The sequence below is a fragment of the Oncorhynchus kisutch genome, linkage group LG4 (assembly GCF_002021735.2).
Source record: "Oncorhynchus kisutch isolate 150728-3 linkage group LG4, Okis_V2, whole genome shotgun sequence".
In the NCBI taxonomy this organism is placed as follows: Eukaryota; Metazoa; Chordata; class Actinopteri; order Salmoniformes; family Salmonidae; genus Oncorhynchus; species Oncorhynchus kisutch.
In genome coordinates, this window is record NC_034177.2 from 33,504,613 (window position 1) to 33,527,342 (window position 22,730).

At 44.4% G+C, this 22,730-nt stretch overlaps 2 protein-coding genes across 3 annotated transcripts in view; one reads left to right on the forward strand and one right to left on the reverse strand.

Moving 5' to 3' along the window:
* The window catches only part of LOC109888859 (phosphatidylinositol phosphatase PTPRQ), a 60,507-nt gene extending 41,387 nt beyond the window's left edge, over positions 1-19,120 (forward strand). Inside the window, exons 15-48 of the mRNA XM_031821425.1 lie at positions 1,880-1,987; positions 2,095-2,376; positions 2,570-2,678; positions 2,764-2,936; positions 3,437-3,527; positions 3,718-3,872; positions 4,037-4,182; positions 4,333-4,461; positions 5,313-5,456; positions 5,902-6,331; positions 6,412-6,687; positions 6,791-6,942; positions 7,065-7,206; positions 7,336-7,617; positions 7,696-7,913; positions 8,049-8,211; positions 9,579-9,697; positions 9,780-9,966; positions 10,071-10,312; positions 10,466-10,535; positions 10,697-10,855; positions 10,981-11,299; positions 11,413-11,486; positions 13,157-13,256; positions 14,605-14,733; positions 15,953-15,979; positions 16,210-16,291; positions 16,376-16,466; positions 16,539-16,615; positions 16,778-16,912; positions 17,012-17,137; positions 18,115-18,396; positions 18,546-18,669; positions 18,760-19,120. Of these exons, the coding sequence (XP_031677285.1) occupies positions 1,880-1,987; positions 2,095-2,376; positions 2,570-2,678; positions 2,764-2,936; positions 3,437-3,527; positions 3,718-3,872; positions 4,037-4,182; positions 4,333-4,461; positions 5,313-5,456; positions 5,902-6,331; positions 6,412-6,687; positions 6,791-6,942; positions 7,065-7,206; positions 7,336-7,617; positions 7,696-7,913; positions 8,049-8,211; positions 9,579-9,697; positions 9,780-9,966; positions 10,071-10,312; positions 10,466-10,535; positions 10,697-10,855; positions 10,981-11,299; positions 11,413-11,486; positions 13,157-13,256; positions 14,605-14,733; positions 15,953-15,979; positions 16,210-16,291; positions 16,376-16,466; positions 16,539-16,615; positions 16,778-16,912; positions 17,012-17,137; positions 18,115-18,396; positions 18,546-18,669; positions 18,760-18,797 (5,381 nt within the window). The 3' untranslated portion in view covers positions 18,798-19,120. The remainder of the gene's footprint in view (positions 1-1,879; positions 1,988-2,094; positions 2,377-2,569; positions 2,679-2,763; positions 2,937-3,436; positions 3,528-3,717; positions 3,873-4,036; positions 4,183-4,332; positions 4,462-5,312; positions 5,457-5,901; positions 6,332-6,411; positions 6,688-6,790; positions 6,943-7,064; positions 7,207-7,335; positions 7,618-7,695; positions 7,914-8,048; positions 8,212-9,578; positions 9,698-9,779; positions 9,967-10,070; positions 10,313-10,465; positions 10,536-10,696; positions 10,856-10,980; positions 11,300-11,412; positions 11,487-13,156; positions 13,257-14,604; positions 14,734-15,952; positions 15,980-16,209; positions 16,292-16,375; positions 16,467-16,538; positions 16,616-16,777; positions 16,913-17,011; positions 17,138-18,114; positions 18,397-18,545; positions 18,670-18,759) is intronic.
* A 1,137-nt stretch (positions 19,121-20,257) lies between these two features.
* LOC109888860 (IQ motif and SEC7 domain-containing protein 3) overlaps positions 20,258-22,730 on the reverse strand; it is a 46,884-nt gene continuing 44,411 nt past the window's right edge. Inside the window, exon 15 of one of the 2 annotated variants that reach the window (XM_031822864.1) lies at positions 20,258-22,587. In XM_031822864.1, coding sequence (XP_031678724.1) covers positions 22,549-22,587 — 39 coding nt within the window. In that variant the 3' untranslated portion in view covers positions 20,258-22,548. Of the gene's footprint in view, positions 22,605-22,730 lie in introns of both variants that reach the window. The other variant, XM_020480027.2, reaches the window with a different exon arrangement.

Below are 22,730 nucleotides of genomic sequence, written 5' to 3' on the forward strand. Positions count from 1 at the left end.
GAAGTATACAGGTTATAAGCTGCTTGCTGTGTGTTTCAGGGCTGGGGAAGTATACAGGTTATAAGCTGCTTGCTGTGTGTTTCAGGGCTGGGGAAGTATACAGGTTATAGGTTGCTTGCTGTGTGTTTCAGGGCTGGGGAAGTATACAGGTTATAAACTGCTTGCTGTGCGTTTCAGGGCTGGGGAAGTATACAGGTTATAGGTTGCTTGCTGTGTGTTTCAGGGCTGGGGAAGTATACAGGTTGTAAGCTGCTTGCTGTGTGTTTCAGGGCTAGGGAAGTATACAGGTTATAAACTGCTTGCTGTGTGTTTCAGGGCTGGGGAAGTATACAGGTTATAGGTTGCTTGCTGTGTGTTTCAGGGCTGGGGAAGTATACAGGTTGTAAGCTGCTTGCTGTGTGTTTCAGGGCTAGGGAAGTATACAGGTTATAAACTGCTTGCTGTGTGTTTCAGGGCTGGGGAAGTATACAGGTTATAGGTTGCTTGCTGTGTGTTTCAGGGCTGGGGAAGTATACAGGTTATAAGCTGCTTGCTCTGTGTTTCAGGGCTGGGGAAGTATACAGGTTATAAGCTGCTTGCTGTGTGTTTCAGGGCTGGGGAAGTATACAGGTTATAAGCTGCTTGCTGTGTGTTTCAGGGCTGGGGAAGTATACAGGTTATAGGTTACTTGCTGTGTGTTTCAGGGCTGGGGAAGTATACAGGTTATAAACTGCTTGCTGTGCGTTTCAGGGCTGGGGAAGTATACAGGTTATAGGTTGCTTGCTGTGTGTTTCAGGGCTGGGGAAGTATACAGGTTGTAAGCTGCTTGCTGTGTGTTTCAGGGCTAGGGAAGTATACAGGTTATAAGCTGCTTGCTGTGTGTTTCAGGGCTGGGGAAGTATACAGGTTATAAACTGCTTGCTGTGTGTTTCAGGGCTGGGGAAGTATACATGTTATAGGATGCTTGCTGTGTGTTTCAGGGCTGGAGAAGTATACAGGTTATAAACTGCTTGCTGTGTGTTTCAGGGCTGGAGAAGTATACAGGTTAAAAGCTGCTTGCTGTGTGTTTCAGGGCTGGAGAAGTATACAGATTATAAACTGCTTGCTGTGTGTTTCAGGGCTGGAGAAGTATACAGGTTATAGGCTGCTTGCTGTGTGTTTCAGGGCTGGGGAAGTATACAGGTTATAAACTGCTTGCTGTGTGTTTCAGGGCTGGGGAAGTATACAGGTTATAAACTGCTTGCTGTGTGTTTCAGGGCTGGAGAAGTATACAGGTTATAAACTGCTTGCTGTGTGTTTCAGGGCTGGGGAAGTATACAGGTTATAGGTTACTTGCTGTGTGTTTCAGGGCTGTGGAAGTATACAGGTTATAAACTGCTTGCTGTGCGTTTCAGGGCTGGGGAAGTATACAGGTTATAGGTTGCTTGCTGTGTGTTTCAGGGCTGGGGAAGTATACAGGTTGTAAGCTGCTTGCTGTGTGTTTCAGGGCTAGGGAAGTATACAGGTTATAAACTGCTTGCTGTGTGTTTCAGGGCTGGGGAAGTATACAGGTTATAGGTTGCTTGCTGTGTGTTTCAGGGCTGGGGAAGTATACAGGTTATAAACTGCTTGCTGTGCGTTTCAGGGCTGGGGAAGTATACAGGTTATAGGTTGCTTGCTGTGTGTTTCAGGGCTGGGGAAGTATACAGGTTGTAAGCTGCTTGCTGTGTGTTTCAGGGCTGGGGAAGTATACAGGTTATAAGCTGCTTGCTGTGTGTTTCAGGGCTGGGGAAGTATACAGGTTATAAACTGCTTGCTGTGTGTTTCAGGGCTGGAGAAGTATATAGATTATAGGCTGCTTGCTGTGTGTTTCAAGGCTGGGGAAGTTTACAGGTTATAAGCTGCTTGCTGTGTGTTTCAGGGCTGGAGAAGTATACAGGTTATAAGCTGCGAGTGGCTGCATCTACTGCTGTAGGAGAGAGCTCTCTGTCTGACCGAGACGATATCTTCGCTGTCACACCCGAGGATGGTACCTGGCACACACACACACACATATATACACACACCCCCACCTCTCTCATTATGTGGGTTTCATGATAGAGAGTCCAATGTTATCCCTCTCTCTCTCCCTCTCAGAACCTGACTCCCCACCCATAGGATTAACAGTGGTAGACACCTCTCCTTCCACCACCACCCTCTCTTGGTCACCCCCGGAGAGAGCCAATGGAGTGATCCAACAGTATGAGGTCCTGTACAAGAACCAATCATATGTGGCAGTGTTGAACAGCTCTGTCCCCAGAGTGACTTTGACAGGGCTGATGCCATTCTCTTACTATAACGTGTCTGTCAGAGCATACACACGCCTCGGAAACGGGAACCACACCTCAGACACACTCACTATGCTGTCTGGGGAGGACGGTGAGTCTACACACACATACAGTACATACAAACACACACACACACACCACTCTCCGAGTGGTTACCCACTTGTACATGCAGTGAATCAGGACAAATATAAGCACCCCCTATTTGACCTTTTATTTCACACACACACAAACTAGGCACATTCACACACTAACGCCACATGTTGAAGTGTGTGTGTACCCTCTAGTACCGGGAAGTCCTCCCTACGGCCTGTCCTATGAGTCCGTCAGTCCCAATGAGGTGAACGTGACCTGGGAACCCCCCCTAGTGCCCAATGGAGTGATCACGCACTACAGGTACATTTCTGCATGGATTCTGGATTTGTACTGTCTCATGATGAAAAGGCAGTTTAAATTACATTTGTTTTGATTTGATTTACAGCCTTGAGCTGCGAAACTCTTCCCACTTCCTCAACCTGACCACACCCATTAGCCACGTCCAGATCACTCACCTAAGGAAGTTTGCGCAATACACTCTGGTGGTGAAGGGACACACACGAATGGGCCCTGGAAACCACAGCAGTGACCCACTGAACATCACCACACTGGAGGATGGTGAGAGCCTCTCTAACACACAAACACACCCCAGAACCACCGCAGTAAACCACTATACATCACCCCAATGGAGTGAGGGATCTGGGGTAAGAGGGGGGAGGTAGAGGGCCATGGTTAGGGTCATTGTGTTTCAGGTGGCCGCATAGTGGACTATGGCGTTAACAAGACCAGAGACCCTGGACCACAGAATGTTCATCATCACCTCCTCTCACTTCCTCTCTGTCTCAAGTCTTCCTGATCCTCTGACAATACAAGTCAAAGGTCAGGGGCTACCACAGTGTTATTTAACAACATCAACACCATCACTTCTAACCAACCAGCTTTACTTCACAGGGCTGTGCTTACAGATGAGCCAGCATGCAGGCACTATTTCCAATGATCAAGGAGCGTTTAGCTAACGTTCTCTCCTCCTTCCAGTCCATTTCCCCTAGGGACCTGGTTGGTCTTAAATAATAGGAAGTGTGTTTCAGACCCAGACACTCCCCCTCAGTTCCTGTTAGCCAGGAAGTTGTCAGACTACGAGGTAGAATTGTCATGGGAACCGCCGAAAGAGGCCAACTCTGAGATCCTCTACTACATAGTCAGAGTCTGGTGAGTTTGATTTCAATATTGATCGTTAGTTTGAAACCTACTGCTGATGTGATGTTGAAAAAGGAGATGTTGAGGGATGAGTCATTCTGATTGAAGCATGAATTACAGCTGCAACATGGCCAGCTCCAACACAGCTCCAACATGGCCTCTTCTTCTTCTTCTTCTTCCTCCTTCCTTCTCTCTCCTGTAGGAATGAGTCATCTGAGGTGTGGCAGAATGTAACAGGTACAGCGGTGGTGATCAGCGTTGACTCAGAAAGCCGCTTCAACGCCTCTGTCTCCAGCTGGACGCGCCTGGGGGACGGGGGAGTCCTCATATACATCAGCTTCAGTATTATTGACGCAGGTACACACACACATATACGTATAGCAAGCACACATGCACTCACACTCACACACACAACCCTTTGAGAAAATCTTGTAGTCCCAACTGAACATGCCTCCAGTTCATTTTTAGTAAACACAAGTGACATGCAACTTGCACCAATTCATCCTGCAATTCTCTTCCAGTGCCATTTGACCCACCCCAGAATGTGTCGTTGGTGAACCTGACCTTTTCTTCAGTGACCGTCCTCTGGCAACCCCCCACTCAGCCAAATGGCATCCTCCTTCACTATACTCTGTACTACTCAGACAATACCACTGTCACAGAGCAGGTGAGTTATACAGCATTACACTCTATACTACACAGACAATAACACTGTTATAAAGCAGGTGAGTAACACACACACACTGTATGCTCGTGTGTAAAAGTGAGTTATTTTCTACTGTAAAGGCATCGTTTCTCTCTCTCTCCTCTCCATCAGCGTATCCCAGTGTCAGAGCTGGACCCTGTCTCTCTGGGGGAGGACCTGTCCTACTGTCTGTCTGGCCTGAGAGGAGGACAGAACTACAGCCTCTGGCTGACCTCCAGCACCATGCAGGGGGACGGAGGGGTCCGTACTGATCCTTTAGACCTACTCACCCCAGATGGCGGTCAGTTTCACACACACACACACACACACACATACTGTACACACACACACGCACACACACACACACACACACACACACACACACACACACACACACACACACACACACACACACACACAGAGAGAGAGTCTGCACTGTTTTTTCCAACCTCTTGTTGAACTTGCTAAAATCACGTAAAAATTCTGCGATTGAAGTGTAACTTTCAGCTGGCTGGTAAAAGGAGGTAAGTCTGTCAGTCTGACAAACTGGCCCTTTTTGTCCCTCCGAGGCCTCCGTACCTCAGACAACCAGTTTGTATCTCCTTTTACTGAACCCTGTGGAAGCTTACTCTTTGACCTGTTGGATATCTGATAATGTCTTATATTCCCAACAGAGCAATGATACAGGCATCCAGTTCTTTTGTAAACACATTGGCTATCAACAATGTCACAATGCTATCAACATACATCCAGTAGAGATGTTTCATCATGTAGTTTTGTGAGTAGGTCATTATCGTATTAGTGTTAGTAGTTTAGTCTGTAGCTTAAGATGCAGATGAATAATTTTCAAATGGCAGTATCTGGATGATCACAAGAAGTAGCAATGTGCCTGTCAAATAAATTATGTAGATAAAAATAGTAGCTTTTATGTTATTCAAAATAAATGTAGTTATTGTTCCTATTTGACAATGATCTCTTTGTTTTTATGTGATTTTGGGAAAAATTGTGTAGACAGACTGCTGCCTCCATCTGACGTATAATAGTGACTGCCTCTTGTTTCGGTCTCAAGATATCTCTAATACTGACTGTGTGTCTCTGCCTCTGTGCTCCAGCCACGGGACCTCCAGCTCACCCTGCCTCTCCTGCCCTGCCAAGCCCAGCAGGGCTCACTGCCCTGGGCTCAGACACCCACACACCGCCCTCTCTCCTCCACCCATCCATCCACTTCACCAGCCTCTCAATCTGCCTTCACTGAGGTCTCCCCTCCCTCCTTATATCTTCCAGCTCTGCGTCTCTCCTTCTTTCCATCCCTGTTTCCCCTGGTGCACATGCTCAGTTTGCTCTCTCCATATGGTCAGACTCAGTGACCGGAACTTAGAGGATGGACACCGGAAGTGGGTGTGGCCAGGATGAGTATCTGCTATTCAAAATGTCTCTGTTTTTTTGTTTCTCGATTTGAAGTATCTCTGGTCAAAGTGTTCTTGTTTTATTCCACACTGAGGTTATTCTCTCCATATGACTCATGGGGTGATGATGATGTTAATGATGACAATGTTGTTAATGATGATGATGACAAAGTGCTGTTTTATGTTTGTTGGTGTGTTTCTCTCCCTGGGGTGGTGCCAGTGTTTGATTGGTTGATGTTGCTGGTTTGGGTGTAGATGTACTATTATGTGTATATACAGCATAAATAACCTGTAGTGTTCTTCTAGTGCTAGGACTGAGTCTGAAGAATTATGTAGTTCAGTCAGTGATACTAATTCCCCCTCTCTCTCCACAGTGCCCAGTGATCCGGTCCACAATCTCAGTGCTCAGATCTTCAGTTCTACAGCCATCATAGTAAGCTGGGACCCCCCTATGGAACCCAATGGACGCCCCTTCTACTTGCTCACCCTGCAGGAAGCAGGACACCCCCAACCCCCTAAACCTCTGAACCCCTCTTACCCTAACACCAACCCCCCCGGACCCCCCGCTGTCAACAATACCATCACCAAGACAACCAACGATAACGTCTTCCTGTTTACCAAACTCAGGAAGTACTATCCCTACGTCTTCACTGTTACCCCGGCAACCAGCGCCGGCCCGGCCCACAACCACACCAGCCTGCTGCACGTGAGGACTGATGATGATAGTGAGTCTACAGACACACACACACACAAATGCACACATGTGCATACACATACATACTATTAACCCACTCTCTCCCTCCAGTTCCCAGTTCAGCTCCAGTGCTGGTGTCCTGTAGGAACCTGTCGTCCTCCTCTGTGTCTGTGGTGTGGCAGCGCCCCCTGGAGGCCAATGGAGAGATAACAGAGTATTCCCTCACCATGTTTGGCCCTGGCGGCTCCAACACCACACACACCCCCAACACCATCCTCACACTCACACAGCTCCTGCCCTACACAGCCTACAACCTCTCCATCACTGCAGCCACCCGCAAGGGCTCCGGACCCCCGCTACTACTGATGCTGCACACAGATGAAGCAGGTCATCTTTAACCTCTCACCTCTACCCTACCATAACCCCTCCAACTGCTGCCGCTGAACACAGACGAAGGCCAGTAATGTACTCTAACATTGTGTGCCACCAGGTCCGATGTCTCCTCCCCGGAACCTGTCTCTGTATAACCACACAGCCTTTTCTGTGTGGCTGACCTGGGAACCCTCTCTGGAACCCAATGGTGTGGTCACAAACTACGGCTTCAGGATCTGGGAGATTAACACAAACACAATCAGATATCAGGTACTGCACACACACAAACACAAACACTCACAAAGAAACATTAACATTTTTAAACTGGAGTGCTGCAACTTTGCTATGTTCTGACTAGAAGATTTCCAAATTTTTCTCTCTCTCACTCTCAGAACTCTACAGGTCCGTGGACAGAAGGACAGCTGAGTGGGTTCAGGCCTCACAGCTCCTATGAGATCAGTGTGCTTAGCTACACCAGAGTGGGTCATGGAGACCAGTATAGCACTCCTGTGTCCTTCACAACCAATGAGTCCGGTATGTATGTGGGTGTAGGTGGTATGTGTGTGTGGGTATGTATGGTTGTGGAACTAGAAATCAAGTGCCATATGCGTGTGGAATTGGCTATTAATCCTTTTGCATAACCCCTGTGTCTCCTGGCTCCAGTGTCTGAAGTGGTGGGTAACCTGTCCTGCTCTGGTCTGGGCTGGGACTCTGTGTTTCTACACTGGGAGCCTCCAGCCAACCCCAATGGACTCATCCTGTACTACCAGGTCCAGGTGGACAGACACTCAGACTCACAGTCATACATACACCAGGCTGACACAAACCAGTATACGGTCAGCGGGCTGGCACCGGACGCAGAATTCACACTCACCGTAACAGCTGTCAACTCTGCTGGCCCAGGAGACCAGGTCAACTGTACTGCCTACACACACCCCGAGTCAGGTACACGTACACACATACACTACACCAGGAGACCAGATGAACTGTACCCACTCAACACACTCTTATATCCTCCTGCAGTTCCTGGTGTCCCTCGATTCCTGAGTGTGTCAGAGGCCACGTCCACCAGCGTGACGCTCCAATGGGCTGCTCCCCTCTCTGCTCTGGGCATGCTCACTGAGTACCGCATCACTGTGCAGCTGCTGTCACCTGACTGCCTGTCCAACACACCCCTTTCTGAAGCCACACCCCTCCCAGAGCCGAGCCCTTCCCTGGCTCCAGGCTGCGTGGATCAGGAGGTACGTTTACCTGGATATCTGAATGTAAATGTTGTTAAGTTGCTGTGTCGTCATCTTTCTACATTTATATCTGCAGAATAAATTTCCTAACATTGAACTCAACATCATATTCATGTTCATGATCTTCCTGGTCAGGTGTTGGTGTCAGTGAATGGTTCTGAAGGTGGTGAGGGCAATAGGAGCATCACTCTCCAGTCTCTGGTCAAGTATCGCCTCTACCGCTTCAGAATCACAGCCCTTACTAATGCTGGGCCAGGAGAACACACACCCTGGAGATACACACACACATTGGCTGGGAGTAAGTACACACACCCACCCACGCAAGCACATACACATACAGTCACATCCAAAAGGATTGGAACCCTTGACAAATATGAGCAAAAAAGACTGTTTAAAATAAATAATACAAATACCGAGCTATATTGTAAGTTCCAAAAAAATGAGAAAAATCGATTATTTTATATTAATACAATGGTGAATGTGCATAAAGATGACATAATTCAGATATTACATAATTGTTTTAGACTACAGTGCGCGACCTGGTTCAATAAGCCAATAAATCAGCACAATCTACATTGTTGTTTTTTTCTAATTTGCCCGGAGTCTTGGAGCTAGAATTAGGATAATGAATATTGTGCTAATGACGATACAAAATAAAAAATTTATGTTTAGACCAGTTGAGCCCTGTATAGCACCACAATACACATCAAAATACAATAAACACATTAAACTACACATTAAAACACATCATTATACACAACAATACACGAAAAGCAAAACATAATCAGTGGTGGAGCGTGTCTAGAGTTTCAAGTTCCTTGGTGTCCACATCACCAACAAAATATCTGTCACGCTTGTCGAAATGATTGAACCAAGGCGCAGCGTACATAGAGTTCCACATAATTGTAATTCATAGAAACTAGCCAAAACAAAATAAACAAGCAAAAATGAAACATGCCGCTACTGGTGTGCACACAGGCAACTATCTGTAGACTAGATCCCACAAAGCACAATGAGGAAATGGCTGCCTAAATATGATCCCCAATCAGAGACAACGATAAACAGCTGTCTCTGATTGGGAACCATACCAGGCCAACATAAACCATTAATAACCTAGATGACCCACCCTAGTCACTATCACACCCCAACCAACATAGAGAATAAACAGCTCTCTATGGTCAGGGCGTGACACTATCATGGTCCAAACATACCAAAACAGTCGTGAAGAGGCCACAACAAAACCTTTTCCCCCTCAGGAGTCAGTTGAGAACAAATTCTTATTTATAATGATAGCCTAGGAATAGTGGGTTAACTGCCATGTTCAGGGGCAGAACAACAGAATTGTTCCTTGTCAGCTCAGGGATTTGATCTAGCAACCTTTTGGTTACTGGGCCAACGCTCTAACCACTAGGCTACCCGCTGCCTAAATTTATTCTACAATGTAGAAAATAGTACAAATAAAGAAAAACCCTTGAATGAGTAGTTGTGTTCAAACGTTTGACTGGTACTGTATATATATTTTTTAAATTAGCATACAATATAACTTATACAGTCTTTTTTAAATCATCTTTATCAAGGGTAGCAATAATTCTGAATGTGACTGGAAATACAAGTACCTACACACCCAGGCAGTATGCGTATATTCATACCTGTCTCTCCCCTCAGACCCTGATGCCCCTCCCAGCAACCTCTCAATGACCATGTCCTCCAATGGCCTCCGTATCGAATGGCAACTCCCAGATGTGATTACCGGCCCCACTTCCTACCTCATAGACGTAATCTCTGTGAGTACACATGCACACACACACTCAAAGAATAATGAGAAAAAAGGAGTTTCTTGCATCTGTATGTTGTGTTGTTGTTCAGCTGGATAGCGAGGGGTTAAACCAGTCTGTAGTACGCGGCCCAGAGGAGCTGAGGACCGTAGTTGTGTCAAACCTGACTGCGTTCACTCGCTACTCTGTGACCGTGACCGCCTTCACTGGACGACTGGAGAACGCACGGCGGGACGGACAAGCCACTGAGCCCACTGTCATCAGAACAATGGAGGAGGGTGAGGAACCCACACATACAGTAGCTACTTTATTCAACTGCTAGAAGATAGTTAAGCACTCTCTCTCTCATCCTCCCTCCAACCCTCTCCCCTGCTCCCTCCAGAGCCCAGGGATCCTCCTAAGAACGTGACCCTCCAGGTAATTCCAGAGGAAGTGACCCGTGTGTTTGTGACCTTTGCCCCCCCGGAGGAGCCTAATGGGAACATCAGTTCCTATACGGTGCTGGTCTACCGCCAGGGCCAGCTAGAGATGACCATCGACCGCCTCACCGTGGTCCAAAACGAGAACCGCACCCTGACCGCAGTCATCGACGGGCTGAAGGGAGGCTACAACTATAGTATACGGGTCAGGATCTCACACACAGGCACAACTACACAAACACATGGTTCACAACTATAATATACTGTGAGGAACACACAGTGTCACATAACAATTGTGCTTTCTGAAAAATGATTCTCACCATTTGAAACACTCCGACCAACTCTCTCTCACACACAGATTGCAGCGGTAAATGGAGCAGGTTTAAGCCCCCCCAGCTCAGAGGTTCAGATCACTACAGGGATCAAAGGTACAGTGCTACATAAACACTACATAACCCATTCATAATCCCTACATAACCCCTTTATAACCCCAACATCCTTAGAAACTTAGTTGTAGGGGGTGTCACATTGTGAATATATGTGTATGCACTACGAACACTTCATGATACAGAAATGTGTGTGTGGGTAGCTCCTGCCAAGCCCACCCAGAGACCCCAGGTGATGTTGGACCGAGGTGGAGTTGCCATGGTAACCTCCAGAAGCATCATTGTTCGCATGCCAGCCTGTTTCTACAGCAATGACAATGGACCAATCAGCAGCATCCAGGTCATCCTGTCCGAATCTGGGGGTACGACATCACACACACACACACATAAACACACATCAATCACACAGAAAATATATCCTGAACTAAAGTATGTAGGAGCCACTGCTATAGGTCTAGTCTGACATCTGTCTGTCTCTCTGTCTCAGTGATGGACAGCATGAACCTGACCAACTGGAAGACAGCATTTCTCTCTCGTCCCGCCCCCTACCTGACAGACAATGGCTTCCCCAACCCATTCTGCGTGAGGGACCGTATGAGCAGGGACACACAAACCAGCAGACTCACTTTCTCACTCATTAGACACAGTATTGTGAGGGATAGGGTTCTGGGACATAGAGACTCAGGGGGGGAGCGCATAGACCACCAGGATGATCACTATGTCATCGGAGAGAAGGACAACTGTCTGACTGAAGAGTACAGTAACACACTCTGTAACGGACCCCTCAAACCAAACACTGTCTACGTGTGAGTATACACGACACAAACATGTAAACACATACACGTGCACATAGATATAAACACATACACACACATACGTACAAAGTTTAATACAGTGCATGTCTTTGTCTGTGTGGCAGGTTTAAGTTCCGAGCCACCAACATCCGGGGCCAGTACACAGACTCTGACTACTCTGAGCATATCAGAACAGCAGGTAAGCACTCCTCTTCTCTCCACAAATATCTTTCCTCTCTGATGCAAACTGATTAAACAACACCACTCTCACTCCTTCATTTGAATTTTTTACATTTGAGTCATTTAGCAGAGGCTCTTATCCAGAGCAACTTACTGTTAGTGCATTCATCTTAAGATTACTAGGTGGGTCAACCACATCTCTCAGTCATAGTAAGTACATTTTTCCTAAATAAAGTAGCTATCTGCAAACTCAGAGCTAATAAGTTTCAAGTTAATGTCACATGCACAAGTACATGAAACGCCTTTCTTGCTCTAAACCCAACAATGCAGGAATAGTAATGCAATACTAAAAGTATCATAAGATAGAACAAAAACACACAAGAAAAAAAATAAGAAGAAGAACACGTGAAAATTAGAATCTAAATACAGGGCCAGTTTCAATATAATATTATTTTCAATGTGCAGAGATACTGGACTCATGGAGGTAGATATGTATAGTGAGTGCTTGACTTTGACTGAAATAGGTTCCATTGTCGTGCAGAAAATCTCCCCCCTTCCAGAACCCCCCCCCCCCCCTTTCTAATTTCCTTAATTTTGTGTCTAGATAAAATACTTTCTGTGACACACATCAGAGTCAAATACTTTCTATAGAACAAACTTCACGTAGGCAACCGAAATGAATAATGAATGTATGTATGCTATATTAAACATAGAGGAGGGAGTCAAATGTTGGCAATGAACATTTCAGAACAACTATGGCTGAATTATTATCCTTACACTTTGAAACATACTAGTCAAATAAGACATGGGAGAGATGACGAATTTTGTCAAAGAGATTTATTTATAGACTAATACAAAATCAGTAGGGGATTTTAGGTACGGGCGACATGGCCAGCCGCCCAGGGCTGCATCTTGCCGCCCCCGGGTGCGGGCGCTGAAGAGGGGTTCGCCCAGGGCGCCATACAAGCTAGAACCGCCACATACACTTGAAACATATAGCTCAACCGAAAACTGCAGACAAAAAATGCTTTCTTCTAACTATGTCAGTGAAATGTAGGCTAAACTGACAACGGAGTGAAGAGCAGAAATCTTAACTAGCAAGCAAGTCGCAGCAATGAAGAACGCGAAGAGGGGGAGAATTCTGGCATGGGGGAGATTTTCGGTACAACACCTGTTCTCATTTTGGGTGCCGGTACTGTTTGTTTATATTTAGGTGCAGGAGCTCCACGATACTTTTGAGCTAATATGCTAGAAGAGGAACAGGAGCTCAAGCAGAGTAAATGATGATTGTATGTGAGTGTGTGGACATGTGTGTACGGTAGCGTTAGTATAAATGTGTGTGCATGATATGCGTGTGTTGGAGTGTCAGTGTGCGTGAGTGTGTAGAGTCCTGTGAGTATGCATATACACAGTGCAAAAATAAAAACAAAATGCAAGGGTCAACTCACATAGTCCGTGTAGCCATTCTGTTAGCTATGTCTTGTGGTTTAGGAATAGAAGCTCTTCAGGCACCATCTTTACGACTGTGCGTGTTTGAGTGGACCATTTTAAGTCCATAGTGATTTGGACACCGAAGAACTTGAAGCTCTCGACCCGATCGATCCATTGCAGCCCGTCGATGTAAGTGCAAGTGTGAGTTCACGAAAGGCTTATTTTTTTCTCTTTCCCTCAACCCCTCCTGTCTGTCAGTGGATGGGTTGTTGACCAGAGATGAACAGATCATTCTGGGAGTTCTCCTCTCCTTCTTCCTGGCCGTGCTGCTCATCCTCATCATCTTCGCCTCTGTCAGGTAAACTGGTTACAGCTGATGCCTCTAGTTTTGTATTTTTTTATTTTATTTTTCTATATATTTCTTTTTAAATTATTATTAACAAATATCAATAAACAAAAGATAAATAGTCACATACAAACAAGCATACATACAAATGATTTACATGGCCAGGAATCTTAAACAAACAAATCATATTCATTAATAATACAAGTTTTAATTGCCTTTTTGTTTTTCCTTTTAGTTAAAGTGGTGCCATATTGTTTAAGTTAATTTATAAAGTGAAAAAAGTTAGGTTTTGAATTAGACCATTTGCATTTGTGAATATGAAATGTACCTAGTATTATTAGCAGTTGAATTAAATATACTACATCTTTATCTATGTCAGAATGTATTAAATAAATCATTATATCAAAACCATTAAATAGTACAACCAGTCCTATTTTTTTTGTAACAAAATTCTGTATGTCAATCCAAAACATTCTACGATAAATACAGGCAAAAAACAAATGAAAAATGGTCTCCTTCGCCATTCCACAGAAATCACATTTATAGTCAATATTCAGCTTGAATCTTTTCAAAACATGTTTCACAGAATAGATTCTATGTAACATTTTAAATGAAACTCCCTTTACCTTGTTACCGATACAATATTTGTTAGCAATTTTCCATGCTTTCCCCCATTGTATTTCACCATAGATATTTGACCAAAATAATCTTGCTGGGGGAATTGTAGTGTCACAAACAATATTCCTAATCTGTTTATTACTACATTTATCTTTGATGTTAATATTGCCAATTAATATATTTTCATGTAAATCTATGTTACTTACATCCACAGAGGAATTTAAAAGAGATACAACCACCATTGGAATTGAAATCAAAAACAATTGCATATTCTTTCAGTGTTATTGGAATTTTAAATGTATCAAGAAATTCACCAAATGAGAGTTGATATCCATCCTCATTCAGTAACTGACCAACCAAAATAATTTTATTCTCAAACCAGTTACGAAAAAAAAGAGACTTATTTTAAAATTGTTTATCTTTGTTGTTCCATGGAAAGTATCTGTGAGGGGAAAAATTGTGTTTATACACTAACATCCAAGCTAAAATTCCCTGCTTATGGAATTTGGCCAACTTTACTGGGATTTTATCAACATCAAAATTACATCAAAGCAAACATTCTAAACCACCAACAGAGTCATTCTAAATACTGTTCTGGTTCTTAACATACTTCAGAATCCAATTTATTTTAAAAGTATTAATTAGAGTTTTGAAATCTATAACCTCAAGTTTTCTAGTTTAAACCCAGCCAGCCATAGTCGGTTGTGTCAGAGTGATTGACATGTTCCTCATCCAATGATAGGATCCGTCAGCGGCAGAAGGAGGGCGGGACCTACTCTCCCCGGGAGGCGGAGATTATAGAGACCAAGTTTAAACTGGATCAACTGATTGCTGTGGCTGACCTGGAGCTGAAGGAAGAGAAACTACACCGGTCAGTTTGTGTATGCCTGTGTGTGTCTTTTTCTCACACATACACACTCCCTCTCTCTCATTCGCACACAACTTCACAAAGGTTTACCCACTGTAACATTATGCACACTCTGCCTCTACTACTCTACCTGCATGCCTACAGAATGTGCATGGCTGCTGCTAACACACGCACGCACACTACAGTACACACATAAACACACACACAATCACACAAAGGCTGTCTGTGCTCTCCACTCTCACTCTAGCCCGGGGTTTTACAAACTCGGTCCCTGGGACCCCACGGGTGCCCGTTTTGGGTTTTGCCCCAGCACTATACAGCTGATTCAAATGATCAACTAATCATCAAGCTTTGCTCCAACTCCTCTCTCAAACTCTCTCTCCAGGTATTCCTCCTTCTTCTTTAGACGGAAGGAGATATTTGTCATCCAGTAAGTTGTAGTGGGCAGTGTGTGTAGCCCTTGTTATATAGCACTCCATGTGTGTGTGTTGCTGTGTTGCATTGCTACAGTTGGAAGTGTGTATTGTTGTCTCATGGCTTTAGTCTACTGAAGTGCTGTTCAGTCTGTCTGTAACTGTACAGTAATGGAAAGTAAAGTCTGCTGTACTCACAGTGTACTGGTGTGACTGGAAAATAAAGTATGCTGTACTCAGTGTACTGGTGTGACTGGAAAATAAAGTCTGTTGTACTCACAGTGTACTGGTGTGACTGGAAAATAAAGTCTGCTGTACTCAGTGTACTGGTGTGACTGGAAAATAAAGTCTGCTGTACTCAGTGTACTGGTGTGACTGGAAAATAAAGTCTGCTGTACTCACAGTGTACTGGTGTGACTGGAAAATAAAGTCTGCTGTACTCACAGTGTACTGGTGTGACTGGAAAATAAAGTCTGCTGTACTCACAGTGTACTGGTGTGACTGGAAAATAAAGTCTGCTGTACTCACAGTGTACTGGTGTGACTGGTAAATAAAGTCTGCTGTACTCAGTGTACTGGTGTGACTGGAAAATAAAGTCTGCAGTACTCACAGTGTACTGGTGTGACTGGAAAATAAAGTCTGCTGTACTCAGTGTACTGGTGTGACTGGAAAATAAAGTCTGCTGTACTCAGTGTACTGGTGTGACTGGAAAATAAAGTCTGCTGTACTCAGTGTACTGGTGTGACTGGAAAATAAAGCACTCACAGTGTACTGGTGTGACTCATATTGTTCTGTCAACTCTGTTTCAGACTTCTCAGCTACAGAAAGTCTCTCAAGTAAGTCACCTAATGAGTGTGTATGTTGTTCTATGTGGATATTATGTGAGTTTGTTGGGCAATAATAGTTGGATTTGGATTGCTGCCCTGTGAAGGATTTCTCTTATCCCCACCTCCTGTTTGTTTGATTTTTGATATTCATATATGGTTTATGCATTCATGTGTGAGCTGTGCCAAGATTTTGCTCTTGTAGGACAAAAAAGGTGATTCTGATTATCTCTGTCTCTCAGGCCCGTCAATAAGAAGTCTTTCCTGCAGCATGTAGAGGATCTGTGTGCCAACGAGAACACCAAGTTCCAGGAAGAGTTTGCAGTATGTAACTCTAGCCTCTGACCCCATGTGAAAACCTGTGTGTGTGTGTAAGTGGATTGACAGCGTTAACCCTGTCTTCTCTAGGAGTTGCCCAAACTGCTGCAGGATCTGGCTACTTCAGACGCTGACCTTCCCTGGAACAGATCCAAGAACCGCTTCACTAACATCAAACCCTGTATGTACACACACACACACACACAGTGAGCGTAACACACACACACAACCTAACACATTCTCTCCTCTACAGACAACAACAACCGTGTGAAGCTCTTGTCTGAACCTGGCATGCCTGGATCTGACTACATTAACGCTAGCTTCATCTCAGTGAGACACACACACACACACACACAGTCACAGACACAGAAAAGAGAACACTCATGCTTTCAGAGAAGCTCACATTTCTAAACACCCCAACGTTTGTGTTACAAAACTGGAGACCTGTGACCTACTCTGTTCTGACTATAACATTCTTCCTCTCCCGCTCAGGGTTACCTGTGTCCTAGTGAGTTCATAGCGACCCAGGGTCCTCTCCCCGGCACTGTGGCTGACTTTTGGAGGATGATCTGGGAGACTCGCACACGAACCATCGCTATGCTCACACAGTGCTATGAGAAAGGAAGGGTAAGGACCGGACCAAGGTTTTAGTAGTGTCAGGTTCGTATGTCTGTTTAGATCCGGTCACCAATTTTGTGTGTGTGTGCTGTGTGTGGGTGTGTTTAGATCCGGTGTCACCAGTACTGGCCAGAGGACAATAAGCCGGTGACAGTGTTTGGGGACATCATCATCACCAAGCTGACAGAGGACGTTTATCCTGACTGGACCGTCAGAGCTCTCAAAGTGGAGCGGGTAACACACACACACATATATATACATACAGTGCATTCGGAAAGTATTCAGACCTCTTGACTTTTTTTCACCTTTTTGTTAAATTACAGCCTTATTCTAAAATGGATTAAATTGTATATTTTCCTCATCAATCTACACACAATACCCCATAATGACAAAGCAAAGAGATTTTTTGAATTTAAATAAGATATATATATATATATATATATATATATATATATATATATATAATATTTTTTATAAATTAGCAAAAATGTCAACTGTTTTGGCTTTGTCATTATGGGGTATTGTGTGTAGATTGATGAGGGGGAAAAAAACAAGTTTATCCATTTTAGAATAAGGCTGTAACGTAACAAAATTTGGAAAAAGTCAAGGGGTCTGAATACTCATCGGGACATGGACTCTACAAGGTGTCAAAAGCGTTCCAGAGGGACGCTGGCCCATGTTGACTCCAATGCTTCCCACAGTTGTGTCAAGTTGGCTGGATGTTCTTTGGGTTGTGGACCATTGTTGGTTGATACACTCAGGAAACTATTGAGTGTGAAAAATCTAGCAGCACTACAGTTCTTGACACAATCAAACCGGTGCACCTGGCACCTGCTGCCATACTCCATTCAAAGGCAATTCAATATTTTGTCTTGCCGATACAGCCTCTGAATAGCACACATACACAATCCATGTCTCAATTGTCTCAAGGCTTAAAAATCCTACTTCAGTTGTCTCCTCCCCTTCAACTGCACTGATTGAAATGGATTTAACAAGTTACATCATTAAGGGATCATAGCTTTCACCTGGATTCACCCGGTCAGTCTGTCATGGAAAGAGCAGGTGTTCCTAATGTTTTGTACAATCAATGTATATTTGAGTACCCCAGAGTAAACAAGTTCAGAGTTATCCTCTTGACAATAAAATCATTATTCTCTCTCTCCTTTAACTCCCTTGCTCTCTCTCCCTCTGACACTCCTTTCTCCCCCTAGCATGGGGACTACATGGTGGTTCACCACTTCAACTACACCTCCTGGCCAGAGCATGGTGTACCAGATTCCAGCACCACACTCATACAGTTTGTTCGAGCCATCAGAGCCAACAGGCATGAGAACACTACTATAGTGGTGCACTGCAGTGCTGGCGTGGGCAGGACAGGAGTGTTTATAACGCTGGATCACCTGATCCAACACGTCAGTGATCACGACTTTGTGGACATCTACGGTCTGGTGGCTGAACTACGCAGTGAGAGGATGTGTATGGTGCAGAACCTGGTGAGAAATATGCATTTATACAACATGTATCATAATATAATATTCTTACTCTAATATGGATATGATACTTCATAGTATGATCTAGTTTTCCTGGTGCATTCAAACCTGCCAGACAGAATCTTAGAGAGTCTGTTCACGCATATCCCCAGGCCCAGTATATGTTCCTACACCAGAGTACTCTGGATCTGCTGAACAGTAAAGGAAACAGCCAGTCCATCTGGTTCATCAACTACTCTGCTCTGGAGAAGATGGACTCACTGGAAGCTATGGAGGGTGAGCACACACATATACAAGAACACACACTAGCATACACATACGTCATAAACGCACATTGCACATATCTACTTTTTTGTGCTCTTGCAGGTGATGTCGAGCTGGAATGGGAGGAGACTACGATGTAAAGGCTGAGAACTTATCAGTCAACTTCACACCTGATGAACACACATCTATCCCTGGGTCATGGGGCCAAATCCTGGACACACTGACTGTTTGTCAGATGGATTGCTCCACCAGAGATAGAGAAAGAGGAGGGAGAGAGAATTGTGTAGTCCAAACAGAGTAATGTTTCCTCTAGCTTCTTTGGGAACACAAGTTGCCCTTTTCTGGTAGGAGGAGACCTGCCTGGTTTGTTCCTTGTTCTTCATGATGCTCTCTGCGCTTTTAACAGACCTCTGAGACTATCACAGTGCAGGTGCATTTATACGGAGACTTGATTACACACAGGTGGATTGTATTTATCATCATTAGTCATTTAGGTCAACATTGGATCATTCAGAGATCCTCACTGAACTTCTGGAGAGAGTTTGCTGCACTGAAAGTAAAGGGGCTGAATATTTTTGCACACCCAATTTTTCAGTTTTTGATTTGTTAAAAAAGTTTGAAATATCCAATAAATGTCGTTCCACTTCATGATTGTGTCCCACTTGTTGTTGATTCTTCACAAAAAAATACAGTTTTATATCTTTATGTTTGAAGCCTGAAATGTGGCAAAAGGTCGCAAAGTTCAAGGGGGGCGAATACTTTCGCAAGGCACTATATATCACACATGGAGGTTTACAGGTATCTTGCAATAGTCATTCCACTGTGTATTTCATTGGATTCTTGTATCATGTTTTTGTATATTAGGTTTTTCGGCCAAATAGTGTTGTCACGGTGTTCATATGTTTGCTTCGCTGTGTTACTACGTTTATATCACGTGTTGCTATGTTTGTCATTGTAATTGGGAGGTTTGAGGTATATTATATTTGTGGGGTGTTCTTGTGTATTTGATGTATTTTGTTCCACATCTGTGTTTTGGACCAGAAGTAAAATCAACTCCACTACTCACCTACTGTCTGTCTGTCTGTCTCAGTGAGCTGTTTAGTGTATAAAAATGACACCCCAAGAGAGTGAAGCATGAAATGCACTGAGAATCTCACTGACTGCTGATACTGTAGGTACTTATCACAGTGGGAGGCCGTTCCTTCTCTTGCTAGTACAAAAGCGGTACCTGTTGCGTGCCGACCCGGTAGCGAAGAACCTACGCAATGCTTGTCAGTGGCCAACAGCTTGACTTGGAGCCAATCAGAAACACAAACCTCCATGTGGGGGAGCCAACAAAAAAAAAGAAAAATATAGGGTCTTTCTACAAAATAGAATCATGACCATAAGCAATACGCATGGATATGCATTGCCAAACAACGTTACTGCCCCCTTCTGGTTTGGAGTATTGTAACAAGGCTGAGTGGCTGATGACTTCCAAAGTCTTTGCTGTGTGAACACAAAAGAGATTGACTGCCGACACTGTTCAGAGGTGCTAAGTACTGTCGGCAGGCAAACCTTTCACACACACAAACAGACAGACAGGACCCAGGACTCAAGGCAGAGTACAAACTACTTTATTATGTAATTCTCTTCAAACATAAATCTTTAGAAATATTCCATTAGTAAACACTGTAATTGTTATAAACATGATATCTTAGTAAATACTTAATGTGACGGTGCACAGGTGCTCTCTTCAACAGTGTAAGACATCTCCAAGATGGATGCAGGACAGGCGAGCCAGACTCAGTGTTAAGGTGATATGTTAGGGTTTTAGAACATGCTAAAATGTCTACTATGACTCCTGCTTGTTTTCCACTAAACCATCTAGCTAATGCTAACGCTAGTGTGATCACAGCTACAGTATAGCCCTTTACACAGAGCTCTAATTATGATAATGTGTCATCTGTGTGTGTGTCTCTCGTGGTAACAGTGGGGTGCTATTGCCCCCATAATCTGAAAAACAAATAGATTTCCACCTCTCTGTACAAATACATAAATACACACATCGGCAGTCCGTCCATTCCTTTTACATTATATATATATATATATATATATATATATATATACCACCTATATACTGTGCACATGTTCAGTATTCTGATATACTCTAATAACATGGTGCAACACGAAGAAGATCAGCCTCAGTGGGTCACCACGTGTCACAGCCCTCAGAGAGAGGGAAAGCGAAAGAAGAGATGTAACAACACTATTATAATAATAATGAAACAGGTTCAATATTCTGATAAATAAACATACTTAAGTCATTCTGTGTGTGTACCGTGTGTGTATATACATTCCTATGTGACATGCATTCCAGTGGAGAACAGGTTAATCATGTGAGAATGGGTAATAGTTAACCCTTTAGGGATTCAGCAAGTGAGATTGAATATTCAAAAGGACAAATTAGATAGAACGTTAGAACATTACCAGTTTATAACATACAATGTTCATGTTATTACTGATCAAACAATAAGTTAGAATGTTGAACAGTTTGTCGTCAGTACTGGTATTTTCCTGAGTGTGAGGCTTGGACCAGTGTAGCAAAACCTCAGAGAATAGAACAATGGTATTCGCACACACATTCGCACACACAAACAAGCACACACAGACACACCCTTTCAGTCGCACATACACTGGCAGACCCTTATACTCTCAAACACACATGCACACGCAGATATGTTAATCAGGGTAGAAGTCCGACATTACGAATAGAAATACAGATTTTAATCATCTGTAAGCCAGGAGTCAGGAGAAACAGTCTTCCCTCCCTGCAAATCTGACATACTCACTTTTTCCCTCCCTGCTACTCAGACATACTCACTTCTTCACGATCAAAAGAATTATTAGCATCTGATTATCATATTTTACCACACATCACCAAAACACAGTGTGCTAAAGAGGAGGGCTAAAACCCTAGATGATGTTGATGATGTCATTGAGGTGACATGTCTCCATGTCCAGACAGCTCCACACATGGAGGAGATCTGTGTGTTCCATCAGCTGTGTGACATCAGGGCAGGGTTAGAGTCGGGGATCAGGTGGTGAGAGGTTGTATCCTAAATTGTTCTTTCTAAAGTCAGGAACAGATATAGATATGTACAGATGACACTGTGTAACAAGAGCTGTACGATTAGAAAATCTCTGTTTAGAAATGTTGTCAAAATGACATCCTATTCAAAAATACACATGAAATCATTAGATGACTTTGATTTCATATTGATTTGAATCCTCTCTATTATCTCCCACTCGCTTTGTCGGCTTATTCCCTTTCTCTCAGACGACTTCCTTCCCGCCCTCTTTCTCTTCCTCCCTTCCTCGTCTCACCTTTTCTCTATCTTTGTCTATGAGTGTTTGTGTTGTGTGTGTTTCACCAATACAGTACATGACTATTTAACAAAAGGTCAGAGGGCGCATGATAAGGTGTGGTAGGGTCAGGGGGTCATATGTCAGACGAGGCTGCGGGAGCCACTAGAGTTGCGTCTGCGGAGGGGGTGAGGCAGGGTGTGTGAGAGAGGGCAGGGGGAGTCAGGGGGACAGTACTGGTGGGGGTGGTTGTAGGGGGGAGGAGGGGGAGGCAGAGGGGGCTCAGATCCCTCTCTGACCCGTACTGGCGTGGACATCGCTGATTGGATGAGGCGGTGGTGGGAGGCGGGGCTTCCTTGGTTGAGGAAAGCTTCCATTCTCCCGCGGCCGCTCTGGTCCATGACGATCACCTTGACGATCTGCTGGCATTGAATGAGGGTGTCTGGGCGGAACTCTCCGGGGTGGGTGGCACTTAGCATGGCCGGTGCTGCCAGAGCCAGTTGGGTGGAGTCAGGACTGGTCACATGGTAGGTCTGGAGCAGCCTATCAGGGCTGGGCTGGGTCATGTGGTAGGTCTGCAGCAGCCTATTGTGAATTGACACCTAGTTTAGAAACAGCCAGAGAATGGCATGAGGAGTTACCAGCCTGAATGCAGCCTACAGCAGCCCTCTGGTGGGTTAGATACACTGGCAGCATGCAGGCATGCAGGGAGTGAACGCATGCTAACA